At 41.2% G+C, this 21362-nt stretch overlaps 1 protein-coding gene across 1 annotated transcript in view; it reads left to right on the top strand.

The window, feature by feature from the left end:
- RAPGEF6 (Rap guanine nucleotide exchange factor 6) overlaps positions 1 to 21362 on the top strand; it is a 121905-nt gene that overhangs the window by 33168 nt on the left and 67375 nt on the right. Inside the window, exons 5-6 of the mRNA XM_058815214.1 lie at positions 5580 to 5649; positions 11251 to 11394. Coding sequence (XP_058671197.1) covers positions 5580 to 5649; positions 11251 to 11394 — 214 coding nt within the window. The remainder of the gene's footprint in view (positions 1 to 5579; positions 5650 to 11250; positions 11395 to 21362) is intronic.

The following is a 21362-nucleotide window of genomic DNA, read 5'->3' on the forward strand; positions in this document are numbered from 1 at the left end:
TTCCAGGCCCAGTTGTGCCCTTCTCTACAAAATCTTTTTGCATGGAAGAAGTGCATCCAGGTTACTGGATAAGTGGGGTCATGGGATTCACTTTGCAGTGGCGAGTACAATTTATCTTCATCATTATGTGCCTGAAAGCAGCCTGACAGGCAGACAGGCAGTTTGAGAGACAGGTATATTCATAAAAACAAAATACCTGCAAACTCTTTGCTTGTTATCTTGATAAACTGGTATATCAGGGCCCTGGCCCTGTTCTGCATGTAATACAGTACTGAGTATTACTGCAGTAAGACTCCTGCAGGTAGCTTTATTGAGAGTCACAGATAACTCTGCATTATTGACACCAATTTACACAGACAGGATAATGTTATGATTTTACACTTCCTGGAAAATACAGAACATGAAGTGCCTGACGTCCTGCCATTGATAGCTTTGATGTCTGAAATATCTGAAAATATTGTTTCAGGATGTAGTAGAACATTGTAAATTTGAAGATGCTTGCTGACTAGTGTTGAAACACACATTAGACAGTCTCAGTCTCCATCTGTTTGTAGGCTGAAAGCTCTTTAGGGCAGGCTGTGTTTTTACCTTTAAAGTATGTATGCTATTCTGAGTAATGAAGAATGAGAAGCTGTCAGTATTGAAAAACTTGAGCACATTGATATCAGGAAATGTTTGAGTAAAATGTGATGGCTGTTGCTTAAATTCATCAGTTTTGCCATTCCAGGTGTACTTCATCACCAAATAGGTTGTGCAACAGCTGGATATGAGATTTTTCAAAACATTAGTGTTCAGAAAGCCATGTTTGTGCTCATACTGTTTCAAGGGCTACGTTCAAAATATGTTATGTTGGAGGAGTTTCTAAATAGTCTACTTAAAAAAAGTAAGGTCCAGTACCTTAAAGAAGTTTTAACACCTTCCTGTTCTGGGGAGTGAGCATGAGAGTGAAATGGGAGTATTCTCAGGTACAGAAGGCTCCCTCCAGTGATGGATTTTATTCTGTTCCCTGTGTGCAGTCAGGCACATACTCAGGTGCCTGCACTTCTGAGGTGCTCTGCAGTTGCAGAGAGGTGAGCAAATCACACAGTGGAGAAGGGACAGATGAACCAGGGAGTGTCACAGAATCACAGACTGGTTTGGGTTGGAAGGGACCTTAAAGCTCACCCGGTTCCACCCCTGCCATGGCAGGGACACCTCCCTGGATCAGGATTCTCCAGGCCCTGTCCAGCCTGGCTCACAGCTGTTCTGCAGTCCTGGGCTTGTACATTTGGGTAGCTCCAGTCTGATCCCACAGCCTGAACACCCATTAATTGTTGGTAGGGGATATGATGCCAGTTTTACTTACATTCCTTCTCAGATTATGCAACTGCTTAAGCATTTTTAATTATGAGTATCAGCAAATTAGAAGGAAAACACAATTTCTTGTAAATGAGGCATCCATAAATCAAGGATAAACAAAGCTGCCTTTGGTATATGGAAGACATTTTTTTTCCCATGACAACATTACAGACCATTGAGTGAGTGTGTGGAAATTAATGATGCAGATGAAATACATGAATATTAAGTGATGGGAGCATAAAATAATAAATAAATGAAATTGTAGTGCAGTTTTATAGTACTTATTTTTTTCTAGGTTTCCAGCAGTGGCAGGCTTTAAAATGACATTAAGACATATTTAAATCACACATGTGCTAACAATACCAATTAAATTGTTCAATCATTTAAAGCTTTAATGGTTTATACCAGTGGTAGTATGTCCTTTGACAATTTTTTATTGTAAGTAGAGCTTAATTTACATTAGCTTCATGTTTTCTTACACTTTCAGTGTTAATTTAAATTTTTAATTAGACTATTTTCCCCACTCTGCTGAAAGCACTAAAGCATATGTAATGTGCTGTACCTTTGTGAGTCTTTCCCAATTTTCTTACGTATCTTGCCACATGTGACATCAGGAGGATGTAGTGTTTTTGAGAAATGCTTTTGGTTGGGGAAGCTGCTGTGATGTTGGTAAGCAGAAGTACTGTAATGGGCTTCTTGGATTGGACCTTTCCAGGAAGCAAACCTGACCCTGGGAAAGGATGTCTGTGGTGCCAGCTTGGGTAACCAAAATACTGAGTAACAACAGCTCCTGCAGACAGCTCTGTGTGTTCTTGGTGCCACAGCAAATTCTCTTTTAGTACCAAAAGATAAAATTGCCCTGTCTCTTCCAGAATTAGATGAACTTTCCAGAGCTCTCCCTTTTGAGAATCAGCATGGTTCAGGTTTGGGTGGGTCTTTAATCACCAGCTAAAGACTTCTGCAAGCCATTTGCAGAAATGTTGCTTCTTCTTTGAAAGAATGTTTCATGTCAAAGTTTGCTCTTGTTTCCCAGGTGGGTTTCTCTCCTCCATTTTCAAAGCTTTGTTCAACTGAACCTTTTCCATTTACAAATATTTTGGAATGAATGTTGTTCTGAAGCCTTGATTATAATTGGCAGATTAGGGAAGTATATTGATGTCAGCAAACCTCTTAACTGGTAGAGAAGCTAAATATTTGTATTCTAGAGGAAAAATATGTAATAAGTTATTAAGAAATTTAAAACCCATGTTTCTAAAACATGTTGTGTATGTTAATTAAGAATGTTAAAAGTTGGTATTTTCAAGACATAATGGTAGTTGTGGCTGGGGGAAAAGCCATATGTGGCCTCCTCCTCTGGAAGGAGCTCTGCTGTGGAATAATCAATAAACCATCCATGATGGTGTGTACCAGGAAATAATGAAACTTGACCTATTGACTTGTTAATATGAGTAGTTTACTCTTTGGGATTAGCTGGGTGGGTTTTGTCTTTGGAACCTGATCCTTTCCCAAGTGTTTGGTTGTTGTAAAGTGCCTGATGGAGCAGAAATGGCAGGGCCAAGACTGTGACCTTTGTCCCCAGCACCATTCCTCTCCTCATTAGTGTTTACTGCCATTACTTAATTAGCAAATGCTGCAACATCAGCAGAGGGAGGCTGGACAGCGCCTGAATTTGAGGAATGTGTTTATGTAAAACAAAACAAAAAAGAAAACAGCTCCTCCTTGACTTCCAGGAGTTTGATAAAATCTTATTACACAACAAAAATACTTTGCTTGAACAACCTGCAACAGGAAATTGGTGCTTTTTCCTAACTGCAGGGGATGTAGCAATAGTAATCTGTTTTGTCATAAAACTGATAGTGATTATTTCTGGTTTTAAAAAGGTGCAAAACCTGAAACTTCCAGTTGCACATAATTCCTTTATAATCTTGGTGTTTTCCAAAACAAAATCTGTCTTCTTTCATTTTCTGCTACAAGGAATAGAATTATGAGTTATTTTACTTTTTTTTCTTTAAATTGAAAATGATCCTGTGGCAAAGTTGGTCTCAGTTTGGTTTTTAGCTTGTAGAGAATTCTAACATGGATTTCAGTTCATCTCAGTGTTGGGGCTGACATTAAAAATGATAGTTCTGTATTTTCTGAACTGAATTAACAGTTTTAAGAGTATTTTAGCCATTCTTTTTATGCGTTGCAAAAACACAAGATTCTCATGCCTGAATCACAGGCTGTGTGGAAAAAGCATGAAAGAAGACCTGAAAATTTGAACTCTGAGTTTCTTACTATAGATGTGTGAAAATGGCAGTTTTCTATGTAAAACTTGTGCTTGTCTGGTCTGGGTGAGAAAGTTTTAGTTGTCATGTCGTTTATGACTCTATTGCAGTCATGTCATTTAAATATTTTTTTCTTTTCCTTCAGTAGAGCATTAGCAAAATCAAAACTTGACAGTGGAAGCTGCCGTGCTCCTGCTAATTGTAATTCTTTATCCTAATTGGATTACACTGAGAATTTCTCTGTTGCAATCATCTGAGGCTTCACTTGAGTTACTTCGCAGTTTCAGGAGAATCACAGAATGATTTGTGATGGAAAGGATGTTTAAACTCACCTGGTTTCAAGCACCTGCCATGGGTGCACCTTCCACTGTCCCAGGTTGCTCCAAGCCCCATCCAACCTGAATTTGGACACTTCAGGGATGGGGCAGCCACAGCTTCTCTGGGCACCCTGTGCCAGGGCCTCACCACCCTCACAGGGAAGAATTTCTTCCTAATACCAAATAAAAAACTCCCCTTCTTCAGCTGAGTTTAGTTTTTTAGCCTCAGTTCAGTTCCTTAAATTCTTTTCCCATAGTTGCATATATCCCACAGAAGTCTTTGAGTGTTGTTTATACACACGAGTCTTTAAACATTCTGTATAAAGTGGTGGTGGTTTCAATGGATCTTTCCCATGGAGATGACCACGCATGTAACTGAAACCTTGCATGGCTGGAGTTTCAGATGTATTTTTTAAGCATAATCTCAGTAAAAACAGCTGAATCTGACCCATTTTTTATTGTTTTGTCTCCACTCTTGCCTTAACTTCCTTCTAATTCTCACGTTAATCCCTGCTTTGCATTAACCAGTTCTTCAGTTGTCTCACCTGCTGGCGGGTGCTAAATGTGATTGATGTTGACAGTCTGGGTTTGTAACATGGCAGCTGCAGCCACTGAACTGCTAATCCAGCCACCGTGTGCTCATCAAGGAGTTTGTTTTATGTGCTGGGCTTGTGGAATCACTTTCCCTTGTGCCCAGGGAGTGAGTAGGTCAGGCATTCCCACCTCAGGCTGATGGGTGAGGAGTGAAGACAGCCTTGCTTAATGTGTGAAGCCAGATCTGTTCAATTCCAGGTACCACTGCAGGGACAGATGGATTGATTTGAGAGGATGTTGGTCTGTAACACACCCCACACATCCCCCAGCAGTGTCTAGCTCAGTCCTCTTTTGCTGGTAGCTCCAGCACCCTCAGGTTTGGCCGCATGGTGCCTTCTCCAGAGGTGATTTTTCTCTGTTGTTCAGTGTCCTGAAGGAAATCTGCTGTTAGAGTTGATGAGCTGGAGCACATCAGGTTGTTTTTAGCTGCTTTCCTCAGCTGCTGTCTGACACTGCCCATCATGCTTTATTACATTTGTGTTCTTCCATACTTCTTAAACAGAACCAGCCCATCACCATGACCCAGTCCTTGTGGTGGTACAAGAGCAACATAAAGACAGAGGTTACAAGGCTCAGTGTGAGAAAAGAGGTTCTCTGTCCCCCCCTTTGCTGGAGGATGAATGGGTGACATAGAGTTGAGGGAGCTCTCATTAAAGATGCTCTGTGCTGAGTAGCATTTTGGAATCTTTGGAATTTATGTATATTTGTTTTTACAAGGCCCGTTTAATGTTTAATTAAAATGTACTAAGGTTTTCTTGTCAGAACTGAAATGTATTATGAGTAGTTGCGAGTATCTGCAAGTAATAATGATTTTACAAAAGAACATTCTTTATATTTGGACTTTACATAGTGGGCTGTGATGAGGGATGCTGAATAAATTAAATATTATGGTAATGATACGATTTAATTAACATTTTTCATACAATAGTTTTCATCAATTTTTCTTTGTTCTTTTTTTGTTTTTTAACAACATGGACCATTGCCAATTATTTTGTTACTGAAAAGGTAAAGTAGGCTGTTCATCTCATTCCTTTTTGTTTGCTTTTTTTCCATCCCACTCTAGTTTTGGCAAGCAGTCTGGAGGAAAGCGAGGATGCGAATGTATCATATTGGAACCCTCAGAAATGATTGTGGTAAGGCAGATTTTTTTCATATGTATTTAAATCTATTGCTGGTTTCAGCAAATTCTTTCTCTTTTACAGCAGAAAGCTTATTGTAAAGTATTCTATGAAATTGCAGTAAAATTGCCTTGATTTCAATTATACCTATGGCTGCTCTCATAACAGCCGTAGCTATGTAAATTTAATCTAGATGGGTAAATGATGATGATGATGATTAGGTCATTCTTTCTAAAATTATGCTTACTTGAGTTTCAAAAGCCTAACAGTCACGGCTGAGCTGAGCATTCCTGAGTCAGGCTGTAGCAATCTTCTATCTTGAGAATTTTATTTACACCCCCATTCCCCATTTCATGGCTTTCATTGGGCATGTCTGGGCGGAACAGCATTCTTCCTCCAAGCCTTTGCAGTGCTACATGGTGTGAAGGCTTGTAGGTAGGAGAAGAAACATGAGAGTGCTTAGCCAAGCTTGAAGGATAGGATTTGTCACCATCCTTAATGTCCAGGATTCATTCTGCTTCTTCAGAACTCTTATTGGTGCTGCCAAGTGCATCTATAGATGCATATCTGTGTGCTTAGAGAGTTTAACTTAGTCCTTCCCAGGTTGTTGTACACATGCATTTACAATATTAGGATTGCTTTTCCATAGTGAAGACCAACATTGTATCCCAGCAGTGTGCCTGGGGACACAGGCAGATCTCTTCCAACTTTCACCTTAGATGTTTTTAATGGAGCTGGAACAAAGCTGTTTGTTGTGCTCAGAAGCCACATGTCTGTTGATCAGACTCTCATCTCCAGACTGCTATTGATTTAGCTGCCCTAGATCTAGATATGGTAACATTAAAGCTAATATTTGACAGTGTCTCTTACTGAGTGTATAAATACTCAGCCTCCATAAAATATTTGTTTCTCACAGTGCATTACCAGCAGGGATGTCAGCAGTGTCCTGTACCAAGCCCCCTTGCTGTCCTTTGTGCAGTTTGCTCTGTGCAATGTCAGTCTGACTTTGCTCATGGGCTCTGATAGCATCAGTAATATTCTCTGTGTTGCAGCATGTATCTTAAGCTACAGTCTGCCTTGAAGTGCAGGTTAAGAGTGCAAGAAACCTGTCTTCATCTCTGGAGTGAAACAGTTAATTTGTTTTATTCTGAATTGTCCAGTCTCTTCTCAAAGCTGGAATTCTGGGGGGGAGATTTATGCCTGGAAGGATTTATACCACAGGACTGTTTGGGTGGCAGTGTGTGCAGCCATGGCAGGGGAATGCCCCAGGCCCACTGGTTTCCATTTGCTGCTTTGCATTTTTACTCTTTAATTGCAGCTGCCAAGGATCTGGTGGCTGAACTGAGCAAGTGGTAAACTCAGTGTGCCTGGGTGCTGTGCCTGGGCTGAGCTGAGTCTTGATCCTCAGTGCTCCTCTAGCAGAGTGAGAAACACTCACTTATCCAGCCATATCTATTATCAGGTATTAGGGAGAAATTCTTCCCTTTGAGGGTGGTGGGGCCCTGGCACAGGTTTCCCAGAGCAGCTGTGGCTGCCCCATCCCTGGAAGTGTCCGAGACAAGCTTGGATAGGGCTTGGAGCCACCTAGGGGAAGGCTAGACCAGCCTGGTCTGGCTGGTGACTTGACTCACTGCAAGTACATTTGTAAGTTTACGTGAAAAATATTTCATGGGCAAAGGAAATCTTAAGAAATACCTACATCTTTGGTCACATCAGCATTGTAAAGAAATATAAATTAAAAAAAAAAAAAAAGAAGATGGAAATAAAAGAGGAGCTTCTGTGCAGTGTGTGCTTCAAGAGACTCACCCTGTTGAAATATTTATGGAAGAAAGTAGTGTTGTGTGTGTAACTTGAGTAGGCACAAGTGTGATGGGTGTTTGCAGAGGAGCACAGCATCACAGGAGCTGGGGAAGCCAGCACTGGCCATTTCAGCAGCCTCACACACTGCTGGGTGTTCCTGGAGACAAAGGCACAGCCCAGGCAGCTGTTTGCTCTGTTTGAAATCTCCTGAATTGTCTGTAATTGTGATTAAATGCCAGTGAGAGTATAGAGGCACTTGAAAGTATCTTACATCCCTCTCTGGAGCTTCAGTATAATTTTTCAGTAGGAAAATCAGAGAATTAAATGTGCAGAGTAGTTTCCTCATTATATTTATGGTCATATTTTACAGGTAAATGTAGCTAAAGGTGCTGTTGGCTGTATTTTCTAGGAAGCACTTTAAATAGTGTGAGAAAAAAGCATCAGTGTGGTGGTGTGCACCTTGCTAATGATCTTCACTGACATAAGGTGTGCTTGAGTTTTAGTTCCCTGATTGACTCTATTAATTTCTCTTAATTCTTTTATTTTCTATAGTTTTTAATTTGCAACATACTAATGAGGTTTAATATATAATGAATATTTATCTTCAAGCAAAATAATTAGTTAGCTGCTTTAATGGAGTTAAAGAACTCTATCGTTTCCTGCTGGTGACTGATTTTAATTTTTTTTCCTCCTCTCCTGTCACTTTAGAATGTAAATCAGTTTTGTAGGGGGAATCCTCTGGGAATGGACCCATTTTAAAGGCCATAAAATGTGGTCAGCTTAAGTTAATGAGGATAACGGATAGTGTGTGAATGGGCATTATAACTCATATTTTTGGAGGCTGAGCAATCTGTTGAATTAATAATGGCCCCATTTATCATTTAGGAAGATGGCCCAGAATTGCAGCGTATTTTGGTATATTGAAGTGTCATTACTGTTGTTCCTTGGTGCTTTCATTTTCTTCTTCAGATCTAAGTGTAAGATTTCAGAAGAGCAGTGTGATACTTGCAGGTGGAAAATGTTTCATTGCTGCTTTGGACTGCAGAGTGAAACAGGGCAATCCTGTGGTGTTGAATGGATATTGGGGAAATTTTCTTCATGGGAAGGGTCAAGGCCTGGCACAGGCTGCCCATGGAGTTACCATCCCTGGAAGGATTTCATGGATGTGTGGATGCAGCACTTGGGGACCTGGTTTAGTGGTGGGCCTGGCAGGGCTAGGGGCATGGTTGGATGTGATGATCTCTGAGTTCTTTTCCAGCCTTAACAATTCTATGATAGTGTACTGAAAATGAAATAATGGGAAGCAGTCTGTGGGACAGTGTCTCCATCTGAGCTGATGGCAGCTGGTTCTCCTGGCTCTGCAGTACCCAGGGAATCTGTCCTCCCTTTGCTCCCCTGCCAGGACCTGGCTCCCAGCACTCACAGAGAAGCTGAATTCCTCCACAGGGCTCTGATGAGGGTGACACCTCTCTGCCAACAGGAATTTTTAGTTTTAACCAGGTGAGAGCAGGGCTGAGTGAGGTGCCCAGGTGTGCCTGTCCTGTTGATGCACAAATATCAAAAGCAGTTCTTGTGAATCATGAGTGTTGACAGCCTGGTGGTCAGCTGGACTCAAAATACTGCTCGTGCTGGTGGTGCTAAGCTGGAAGCTCTGGGGTGTGGAGATCTTTCCTGGTTTCTGATTTCCATGTTGTTTTTGTCAACAGCAGTTCACTAACCAAAGGAAGCAGGTGGTCTCGTTTTCCGCCACTTGTTTGTTCTGACTTAGTGCTATCAAATAATTTATTAATCCTTACATCTCAGTTTTCAGTTAGAATTGTGAAAGAAAAAATAATTTCTTCTGTCACTGAATGTTTGTTTTAATTTAGCCTTAAAAATAGCTGTTCAGTTTGGAATTTCTTGATAATAAAGGTTATCTGTATTGAAAAGAGTCTTTGTCCACCCCAGCAGTTTTTCAGGTCCAGGTTAATCTGTTCTGTTGGAAAAGTTCACTGCGTATTTTGGTTTCTATGATCTTGTAAGACTGAATGCAGGAAAAAAAATGATAATGCATTTATTGAAGGAGCTCACGTACAAAAATTTAAAATTAAATCAGCACAATTTTGATTATTTAGTTACTAACTCTGTACAAATCCAAAAATTCTTATTTCTGAAGGACTTCTGTACAGTTTGAGAGCAACATTGTTTCTAGCTAGAAATCCATATTTATGCTACATGAAGAAAGGCTTGTATATCAATCATCTTAGTGCATTTTTTATAGTACTGGATGGCCCGTTTAAAAAGGTTTTTTTGTGTTTCTGCCTGCATTTACTGTATTCTTTACACTCTTACACCACTGTGCTTACTGCAGTGCTGCAAATAGATATCTTTGTTGTCTTGTTCCTTTGCAAAGAGGTAGTAAAATTATAGTGAAAAGTGTGCTTATCCCTTTTTCAACTCAGCTTTTCTGATTTCTTTTTTTGTGTGAGCTTCACTCTTCTTTTCCAGCTTTTCTAACTGTTGTATCTTTAACCCATGTTATTAGTGTATGATTTCTCTATGGAATCAAAAATAACCCACAAGACAAGCTTAGCTGCTTGCACTTTCCTTTGACCTCAGACAGATCATAGGTGTTTGAGAAAAGTGGTGTGGAAGATAGATGTGATCTTGCTTTTTGATAGTGTTGGCTTGGTCACTTTCTTGTTTCTGTTTGTTAACTCTTTCTGTGTTTCATTTCTTTGTTTCTTTTGGATTTTAATTTTAAGGTAATTTACTTTGTATGTGAAGTGAGAGCTGTATAAGACCATACAGAGGTTTTTCTCCTGTTCCAGTAATAGGTTTAGGATTTTGCAGTGAAATTTGGAGAAAAAAAAATTAAAAATAAGGCATTGAAGACAGTAGAAACTTGTACATAGTAAGTACATTGTAGAGAAGCTTCTTGCCTGCTGCAGCCTGTTTGCATGTCTGTCCTGCTTCCTGCTGGGAGATATTTTTCCAAAACATCAAAAGGAAATGGGAAAGGATGAGACTGCTTTTTATAGAAAACAAGTATTGTAGCTATTGAGATAAAAGGTTTCATGTTGGCTTTTACTAAACAGATAAATTTACCTAATTTTTAATGTTTAGTCAGAGATAATATTTAACATCAAGTTATGAATAAGTTCCAGCCGTTTCTCCATAATCCACTGAAAGTGATTAGGAGGCAGTATGACATAGGTGAAGTAGCTCTTTATAAAAAGCTGGAATATTTGAAGTTGTTCAGCTATGGATTGTACTGGAAATACATCATGCTTTTAAAAATTTCACTACTAAAAATAGGGTATAATGCAGTATTTTTGCCAGATTATAAATGCACAAAAAATGGTAATTTCTGTGTTGAAAATAAATTATACTTAAAAAAATTACACTACTAAAAATAGGGTATAATGCAATATTTTTGCCAGATTATAAATGCACAAAAATTGGTAACTTCTGTGTTGAAGGTAAGCTTGAAATGAGCGGTGCCTGTAACTCCTTCAGGATATATGTGGGCGCAGAAGAGTTTCTGCTGATGACTGACATTGTTTAGAGGATATGTGTGCCTTTTTTACTTTTTTTTTTTTGGTTTTTAAATACATGGTTTCCTGGAAGGAAACTGTGGCCTCAGCTCATTGTAACAAGGCCTTTCTGCAATCTGCAGCCGTGTTTCTCTGAAACAACCACAGAAATTTGCCCCGAAAGGTTTAACTGCCCTGAACTGATGTTTGTTCCTTCCCCATGAGCTTCGTACGTCTCCACCGGCTCTCGGTGCTATGGAAGAACTGGATGTTTAACCAGGAGCCCGAACATGTGTTTCAGGTGGAGAACTCCAAGGACAATGAGGAGAGCATCTTGCAGAGGGAAGTGCCGCTGCGGCAGTCGCGCCGCAGGTACCGCAGGATCAACCAGCGCGGCGAGCGCCAGACCATCACGGACAACGTGGACTCCAGCAGCTACCTGTCGGTGAGTCTGCCCTGCCCTGCCCCGCCTGGGCTCTGTGCTGCCTGCAGGGCTGCCTGGAGCTGGCTTCTGGTGACAGAACTGGTCAAATGAATAGTCCATGCTTGCTGGTTTTGAGAACACTGCTCTAATATTGAGGGGCAATGAATTGGTTTGGATTGAAACACCATAGGTGGAAGTGAAGGTAGTAATTGGAACAGACGGGGTTTTTTTTTTTGTTTGAGGATCTTCAGCTGAGCACTATAAATAAATCTTAGCATGCCTCACTGGACAGAGAAATGGTCTTTCTTCATTTTTTGTTGGTTTTATCTGGTGTTTTTTTGGTAAGATGTAGAAATCAGTGGGTTTCTTATTTTTGCCTTAATATATTTGAACTGTGGCTTAGAACTGAGTTAATTGCAAATGCAAATCAATGCAGCATTAACACTCTTGTACTTGGTTGTGTTTACTTGCTTAAAAATAGTGCAGTGGTAGTTCAAACATCAAAAAGAGTAACAACTGATCTAGTCTTAAAGAGCAGCAGAGACTATAAACTCTGCACTGGGTAGAGGCACACACTCTGTGGTTTCAGGGCTGCAAAGTGTATGTGAAGGTTTTTTTCACCATTATTTTTCAAACTTCCTGCTTGGTAACACAATATATGTCATCTAGACAAATAATTTAATTGAAAATAATTGTTCTGGATAATTTGATCTGCTTTGAAAATCAAAGTTTCAAACCAGTAATAACGTTGAAGTACAAGCCTGGAATAGTATTCATGCTCAGAAGAGAAAAAAAAAACTTCTCTCCATTTTCCCCATCTTCCTTTTCATCCCCCCAAAGAGGTAGACTCTCAGTTGATACGCTTCAAAATATCTGATGTTTGCAGTCAGATATCAGCTTATAACATGAACTGATGTTTTTTCTGTATGTTGGTAGCAGTTGGGTTGCAGGTGGTGATTTTAGACCTTGCACAGCATTACTGTGTCTGTGACAGGAAGAGAATATGCTGATTGAAGTTTAACATCCTCTGCTATCTCATCTCTAGAACTGTCACATTTGTTGGATTTTATCATTAGTAAGACATTAAATTAGTTATTGAAGAAATGAGATGTTGGACCCTCACACTCTGGGCGAGTGTGCATAAAGCGTTATTAGGAATTAAATTCCAATCTGTGTAGGACAGAACCTATCTCTGTCTCTTTGGTGTTTGTGACAGTGAATAAGCACACAGCTAATAATTCTCAGGTTTCATTGCTAAGAGTAGGAGAATGCCAGGAGCAGCTGATGCTGGTGCTACCTCTGCAGCTTGCCTGGAGGGATGCGTGAGAAGGGACTTGGCATCTTTGTTCTGAGAAAGACCCAAGTTTCACAGCTTCCTGAATGATTTCAGGGGCTGTCACTTACTGCTGCAAGGAGTCAGTGTGGTACACTCAACACATCATGTCCTCATTAAGATTTTTCTTCAAGTTGGTTTATTTTCCTTTGTGTTGATTTATTTCATTGTTACCAACAGTACAGGGCACCTGTGCCTGTAGTTGCTTGTTTCAAACCTGGTGGCTTCCTCAGGTTTGTGGAGGAGGGGAAAAAAATACACACACACACACACACACACACATATACACATACACATATATATATATGTATGTATGACGTGTTTGATGGAAAATGGTATAAACTTCTTAGATCAGAAGCACATTCCCAAATCTGCTTTTATGTCTGTTAATTAGCAATATATAAGAAGAGTCCTGTAACACTGTTTTCCTGAATGAGTGAGTGCTAAATGGCAAGGACTGAACAACCACCTCTCTGCTACCAAATCTCCAAGATTTTGCGTTTTCAGCAGCCTGAATTGAAATACCAATCCTTGCTTTGTAGACTGTAAGCTTCTAATTGGAAAGTGTCATACTCAAGTACTTAAGGTAGCAAAAAATAATTTCTAACTCAGTAGATGACTCAGGAATCGAAACACAGTAACAAGCTGCCTATGTGACAAGTAAGAAAAAGTTTGGTGTCTGCATTTTCCCATATTTCATTATAAACTAGTAAAGCAATAACTTTATTTTAGGTATGGTGGTTTCCATGCCTATATGAATGTGCTCATACACTGGTTCTTTCCCAGTGATCTTGAAAAAACAGATTTCATGGTGAAACCCTTTATGTAGCCCGTGGGAGAAGGGTAGGACCCCATAGAATGGTTTGAGTTGGATGGGAGCTTAAAGTTCCAGCCCTCTTCTATAGGCAGGGGATCAGGATAAGGAGGAGGGCAAGTCAAAGTTCCATTTTACAGGAACTTGCAGTAAGGTTTCTGCCAGAGAGGGAAAAGTGTTTACAAACTCTCCAGCAGATTTCCTGTCAGGCATAATGCTAATGAACGAGCACAGAGTTGTATTTCACTCTCCAGCCTGTTGCTGAGTGCTCTGTGACAGATGCTGAATGCAGCCTCATGGAGCTTTTGTGAGTCCTGTGTGCTTGGGGAGGGCTTGGAGCTTTCCAGCCTCCACATGGACTCCAGTCCATCTCCTGTGGTTGATGTTGGAATATTCAGTATGACACCATTTAAGTTTTTACATGCCTAATCCCTCACGTGCAAGTAGTTTTCTGCTTTCTAAAGAAAACTCAGATCCTTTAGGTATTGAAATCCAGTATTTTTCTAACCCAGCTAGGAATATTTCCTTAAATATAAGGTTTCTGGGGATTACTTTTAAGGGGAATTATCTATGCAATCTCCATTAACTCCTTAGAATGTAAATCTCTGCACATTAAATATACTGTGATTATATTTATGATTAAGGTTAACCTGTGTTTTGTAAAACATTACCTGTTGGGTTGTGACATGAGCTAACATCTACTTCTTGGATGTAGTACTTCTTGTACTGGAGTACTACATGGAGTACTTCTTGTTAGTGCTGGAATTTGCTCTGTAGAAATACCTGATTTGACACAAACCCAAGATTCATATGCAGATACTTTTTTAAAAATAATATTTTAAATGATTGTTACTATCCTTGAAGCTCTTCTTTTCTCTTACGCCTCTTAATTAAGTAAAAGAGTTCTAGTTCTTGATTTAACTGGATATCTTCAGGATAGTTGACATTGAAATTATTGTTGGTATCTTAAATTTCTTCCCTCCCTGCCTTCCCTCAAATGAGCTAAGAACGGATCATCTGGTTGGTTTCTTTGGTGAAGGTATTACCATTTCGATTCCTTTGCTACGTTTTTGTGGTTTCCAGAACAGTGTTATTTCACAAGAGCCCTGGTTGTCTGCAGAATTAACTATTTGTAGTTGTTTGTTGTTGGTTTTTTTTTTCCCCTTCCAGGCAAGCACAGTGAACACATGCTGGCAGTGTTCTTTCTTTCCCCTCAGAGTGAACAGGTTTCTGCTTCTGTCTCTGTCTCCCCAGTGCCCAGTGTGTGACTTTGCTCTTGCAGCCCCTGTGCAGGGGATGCCAGCGCTGCTCTGGGGGGTGGTGAGCAGGCTGGGCTCTCCTGCAGGTCCAGAGTGCACCCAAACTGTGTTGAGGTTCTGCTGGCACTGGGGATTTTCCCTTGTACAGCACAGCAGGATCCCAAGGACAGCTGTGCATTTGGCAAACACTTAGCAGTGTTTTTCAGGGTGCGCCATAGCCCTGCTGCCTGTGAAGGGCTGGAGGACGTGGCTGTGTCACCGTGGGTCACGTGTGAGGCCATGGCCACCGTGGCAGCCTGACAATGTGTGCCTGTCAGTCTGCCCGGGGCAGGCCTGAGCATCCCATAATTACATCACATCTCTTCATCCCTGGGCATTTCTGGCCTTTTCCATTTTTGTCACTTACTAATTGTGCATCTTGCACATCACCCCCACAGTAACGTCCTGACTGTGGGGGAGAAAGTGAGGCTGGGCACGTTTGGCAAAAGCCCTCGCTCGGAATGAATGGATTAGGTAGAAATGTGCCATTGGTGTTAATTATGGCAGCTCTTGCTTCAGATCTGATTTGTTAGCATGATTGCATGTCTTGGTGGTGATAAGCATCCAGCCAGGAGCTGGGGTCACTGCAGCAGGGCAGCATCACAATGGAGACGAGTGAGTAATTTCTATTCTTAGTCTGCTTCTCAACCCAATCAATAATGCAACCATATTTTATGATTACAAAAGAATAAAGTAATAATACAGCCATGTTTTTTACTTACAAATTATTTACTTACAATTATGATCATCTCTGTTAAACTATGTCCCAAACTTCTGTGCTCATGCAGTAGGAGCTTGCAAAACTGCAGCCAGAATAACAGCAAGTGACTTTTTAATGATAATGCTTAGAAAAAAAATGAATTATAGTTCTGGTGCTTTATAAAAATTAAATTGCTGTTTTGATCTTGGATCAAGTAATAGGAAAGTAAACAGTTCAGTTATTTATCTTCACAGTTAAAAAATAAAAACTGAGATAGTAAGTTTAGCATTTATATTTCTTGCAGTGTTCGATTCCAAACAGGGTTTAACAATTCGATACAAATTTCCATGTGACTCAAAACTGTAAACTCAAATCTTTTTTTCCTTTCATTAAAATTTTTCTAATTCATGTTTATGGTCAGTAATTTGAGGCTGTGGACTCCCCATCGCTGAAAGTGTTGAAGGTTGGATGGGGCTTGGAACAGCCTGGTCTAGTGGAAGGTGTCCCTGCCTTGGGGAATTGGAACCAGATGATCCTTAAAATCCCTTCTAACCCAAACCATTCTGTGATTCTGTGCATTTATTACCCACATACATTTTTTACAAGTCTGTGATATTTTTTTCAAATGAAAAATATTTGTAGCTCTAAAAATAGTGCATGTATGACCCAATGCCTATTTCTGTGGAGTTGTGACATACTGAATTTTTTCAGCTGTTAAATTTATTGTGGAGGAGAATAAAGAAATTAGTACCAAACTTTAGTAGTAATCCACTTCCTCAGAGATGCAATTTTTTAAAACTACTTTAAGAGGATGATGAGGTTTAAAAGATTTATTATAATACTGCATTTTATGGACAGTATCTTAATATTTGCATTAAGTAAAATTTGTCCTGGAGCCTTGTAGAAGCATTTATCTTCAGAGAAGTCTGTCGCTGCAGACTGCTTGAGTGGCAAGTTTCTTGTTCTTTGATCATTACTTAATGTAATCCTGTCAGAGGCTGGAGGTAGAATGGGGGATCTCATAATTGGAGGGAATTAAGTCACATTTCAATATACTGGATCAAACCCATTAGGTGCTTTAGCATCACCAATCCTTTTCTTTTTAAATGCTATAAAACACTGTGGATCTTTTATAATCTACTTCTAACTACCAGGTAAATTTGCTGATATGGTACCTGTATTGATATAAACCAAGTAAGACTGACTTAGAGCATGTCTCCAGCTGCCTGTTGTTAAACCTGGGCACAGTATCACTGGCTCCTGTTTATTTGGAATTTCAGTTAATTGTGATGAAGCTGTGGCTGAAATGAGCTGGGGGAAGGGTCTCTTCGCAGCTCATTGCTTTTTATTGTGTTTGTGTCCACACTTCCTCTTTTTGACACTTTTAAAAAACACTTGACAGAATTTTAACTTTATTAACTAATGGCAGGCTGAGGGAGTTGGGGCTTTTCAGCCTGGAGAAGAGAAGGCTCTGGGGAGACCATAGAGCACCTTCCACTGCCTAAAGGGGCTCCAAGGGAACTGGAGAGGAACTTTGGACAGGGTTTGGGGGGACAGGACAAGGGAGGATGGCTTCAGGCTGATAGAAAAGTCAGTTTAGATTGGTAATAGGAAGAAATCCTTTACTATGAGGTTGGTGAGGCCCTGGCACAGGTTGCCTGTAGAAGTTGTGTCTCCCCATCCCTGGAAGTGTTCAAGGCCTTCTTTTATGGGGCTTGGAGCAACCTGGGATAATGGAAGATATCCCTGCCCATGGCAGGGGCTTGGGGCTGGTTATTTACTAAGGTCCCTTCCAACCCAAACCATTCTCTTGATAAATCAAGAGAAAATTCAGGTCTTGCTGAAATCCATGGGTCTTGCAGTGCACTTAAAGGATACAGAAATTAATGTTGTGTTATCTCTCTAGAGATGTTGTGTGATATAAAGAGATTAGGCAGGTTGCTTCTTCCTGATGCTGTTTTCTCTCTGGTCTCCATCTTTAATTTTGCATGGCCCAGGTGGGATCCCAGCTCTCAGGAGCAGGCATGTGCTCAGGTTCCAGAGCATGTGCCAGAGCCTCTGTTAGCCAGGCACCCCGTGCTGGACAGGACCCTGGAAAAGTCTACGTATGCTGTCCCTATTTGCAACTCTTTTAACTCCTGCAGTTTTACGTGTTTCTTACCTCTGTGATCAGAAGAAGCATCTGCAGCATGTTCACTTCCTGTGTGTGGGCCCCGTGGGTTTGGTTTGTTGTGGGCTGCACACAAAGGACGCGTGGGTGTGGAGCCGGCACCGTCTGATGGAGGAGATGTACATGGATGGAGCCCCCGCTTTCTGCAAAGGAAAATTACTGTCAGGCTGGGCTTGGGCTGGGGGAGGGAGGAGGCTGTGAATCAGGTGGTGGTTAAGCAGCTCTGTTAATGAATGGTGTGGAGGTGTCTGCTTCCCAAGGCAGCATCTGGGGAAGGGTCTGCAGTGTGAGTCTTGATGAGGAGCGGCTGAGGGAGCTGGCAGGGCTCAGCCTGGAGCAAAGGAGGCTCAGAAAGGACCTTATTACCCTCTACAGAAAGAGGCTAATAGGAAGAAAGGACCTTATTACCCTCTACAGCGAACTCCCTGACAGGAGGCTGGAACCATGTGAGGATTGATCTGTTCTCCCAGGTAACAAGTGATGGGATGAGCCACAACAGCATCAGGTTGGGCCAGGCAATATTTAAGTTGGATATTAGGCAAAATTTCTTCATGGAAAGGGTTATAAAGCATTGATACAGGCTGCCCAGGGCACTGGTGGAATCACCACCTCTGGAAGTGTTAAAAACATCTGTGGGTATGGCAGTGAAGGCATGGTGAGCATGCTGGTGGTGCTAGATGGATGGTTGAACTTCCTGGTCTTGGAGGTGTTCTCCAGCCTTAACAATACTGTGGTTGTGTGATGTTACTGCTTCACTGGTGGAGGTGGAAGCAGCCTCTGGCAGGGTCCCACTGGCTTGCAGCATAGGAACCTGTGCTTGGCATCTTGAACTTGCCCTGGTCTGCCGAGGTGTCCTCAGGCACTTCCCTCTGCTTTTGTGAGCAAGGAGAAAATTGCCAAATGCATGTTCTCTCATACTTCACTTTACATATTGATTTTGTCTGCTCATTTTGTCAGCAGTGTTACTTTCAAGGGCTCCTTGAAAGTCTGCCGCTGGTTATGGTGGTCATTAGCAAAACACCAATCCTCAAAGTGTGCGGTGCATTAAAAATCTTCCTAGGAATTTCCATAGACCACTGTGTTTCCCAATCCAATTAATGAGCACTTGCAGTTTCAAGTGAGTAATGACTTGAATAGGCTGTGGAGAAAGTTTGAAAATACTTAATGAAAATATACTGCCCTTTGGTTAAAATCTGTGTTTTTTCTGCCTAAGTTTTTTTTTTTTAAACTAACAATGTAATGCAACATGTCAACCCCAATTTATCCATAATGAAGGTGATTGTTTTTCAGACCTTATATTCAGGAGTTTCTGTAAAGATTTTATGGACTGGACAAGCAGGTTATATGTAAACTGATTTACAGAAATCGTCTCAGTTTGGGGGTGACATGTGCAGCTGTGTAACAGCAGTTAAGAGTGATGCACAAGTGAAACTACATCAGACTGAAACTTGGGAGGGTTTATTTTAGGCAAGCACCTGTATTTACTGAAATCTGGCTGCTGGCAGTAGTTTACAGCCCTTCTCATAGCCCTGGGGAGAGCCTGTGTTGGGGGGTGATGCCACAGTGTTGGGATGTGGCATCTTCCTGCTGCTGGGGGAGCTGCACTCTGAGGCTGGAAACAGAACCCGTCTGCTCTGCTCTTCAAGGCCAGGCTGAACAAGGCTTGGGGAGCAGCCTGGTCTAGTGGAAGGTGTCCGTGCCCATGGCAGAAGGGTTGGTGTGAGATGAGCTCTACTGTCCCTCACAGCCTGGTCTGTGATTCTTGACTCAAAGACCTGTTTTTGAACCTTTCTCCATCTCGAGTAAGTTTAGCAGTCAGCTGCACATCTGCTCCCTCCCCTGGTGATGGGTTGATGATGGACACCCTGAACACACAGCAGGTTTGTGTATTGCCCTCCCCTTGCTCAGCAGAGCAGCAGAACTGTACTAGTTTGTGATAATTCAAGAAAAACGTATATTTTATATATACCTTATAGAAAAATATCCCTTATGTAGGGATATTTTTACACTGATTCCTACTTGCAGTCCAAACACATCAGTCTTTTTACCTGGTGATCACTTTCACCAGGAAGCCTGGAAGTGTTTGGAAGCAGATTCAGAGCACGGCCTGTTCTTTGTGGGGAAACCATCCTGCTCTGTTGATTGGGATCAATCTGGTGAGTTGCTCAAGCCTTGACCTCAGCTGGTGCTGACAGTACTGTGGGAGGGATGTACTTCTGTGGCAGAAGAACCTTTCAAAACTTGTAAATATTTTTCAAATTGCTACCACAAGAAGTAAAAATTCAGTCACTGAAAAATTCAGTCGCAGTGCTGGTCTGAAAGCAAACCAATGGGAGATCCCAAGTGAGAACTACAATTTAATAGGAAAATTAAAATAAAATGGAATAATACAAAAACACTGACAGAGAATACAACCTGACACCCTATTGGTCAGGGTGTTGGTAGCAGTCCCATTAAATGGTGGCTGCACCCATCCTGCAGTGACAGGGGTGGTTCTGGTGGAGCAGGGATCCTGTAGAAGGGTGGAGTTTTCCTCTGAAGGTCCAGTGGTGGTGTAGATAGGTCTGGTCTTCCTCTGGGAATCCAGTGGGAAAAGGCTGCCTGTGATGTTCCAAATCTCAGATTATATCCAAGTAGGAATGCTTGGCTCCTCCCCCTGGGTGGAGCATCTCCCAGTGGGATGATGGAATTTTATCAGTCATGCAGGGACACTCAGTGGCCCATGGACAGAACATCTCTCCCCAGAGGGAGGATGGGTCATGGAAGAGATAAAGAACGCTGCTCCACCTGTTTTCCACAGATGGTAATAGAATACTTTTGGTTACATCTTGCATTGCAACCTAAGACAGCTCTCCACACAATAACCAGTTATTTGTTTCTTTCTCCTTTTAGCACATAGATAGATTTACACCATGGTAGAAATTAACTCAGTTCCTTGGAAAATGCCTGAGAAAATATTTTATGTAGCATGTTCAGGGAATTAATCTCTGTTTTGATGGACCCTAAGGGTTTGGGTGGCAGTTCCAAACTCATTAATTCTTCATAAGCAAGCTCTTATGCAAACTCGATGGAGAATGATGTGTGAGGGTTGTGCCCACTGCTCATAACTGCTTTGTGTCACTTGAGGGTTGATGGTAAAAGATGCTCTGCACCACAGAGATGCTTTCTTTCTTTTGGAGACTTAAAAATTTTTTGTGTATGAGTTGCAGTTCCTTGTTTTTAACATTATTGTTTCAATCTCTTGAAATGACATATTGGGTGGCTTCTTGTAGGGAAATCTGACAGGGTAGTAGCCAGCAAGCTGCTCTCCCTTTGTGCAGGGAGATGGTAGCATCCATGGATCTGTTTTTCATTCCATGTCTTCCATCTGGACTGCTTCTGTCCAATATGCTCTACTCAAATGTAACAGCCTGGTTGTAGTCTCACTTGTAGCCAACCCAGCCTTTCACTTAGGTTTAGGTTTCTCCTGCCTTAGAGAAAAGTAGTCCTGTGAAGGGTTATTTTGTATGTTAGCCTTGTAAATTTGTAAGTTGGAGTTGTTGGGTTGAATGTCACATAGCGCTGAAGGATTTCTTTAAAGGGCTGTGATGGTGTTGATGTCAACTTTGTGTTCAAGGTAAAATGGATTTCTGATTTAGAATATGGAAATTCACATCAATTCAGTCATGTTCTTC

This window comes from Ammospiza caudacuta, chromosome 16 (assembly GCF_027887145.1).
Source record: "Ammospiza caudacuta isolate bAmmCau1 chromosome 16, bAmmCau1.pri, whole genome shotgun sequence".
Classification (NCBI taxonomy): Eukaryota; Metazoa; Chordata; class Aves; order Passeriformes; family Passerellidae; genus Ammospiza; species Ammospiza caudacuta.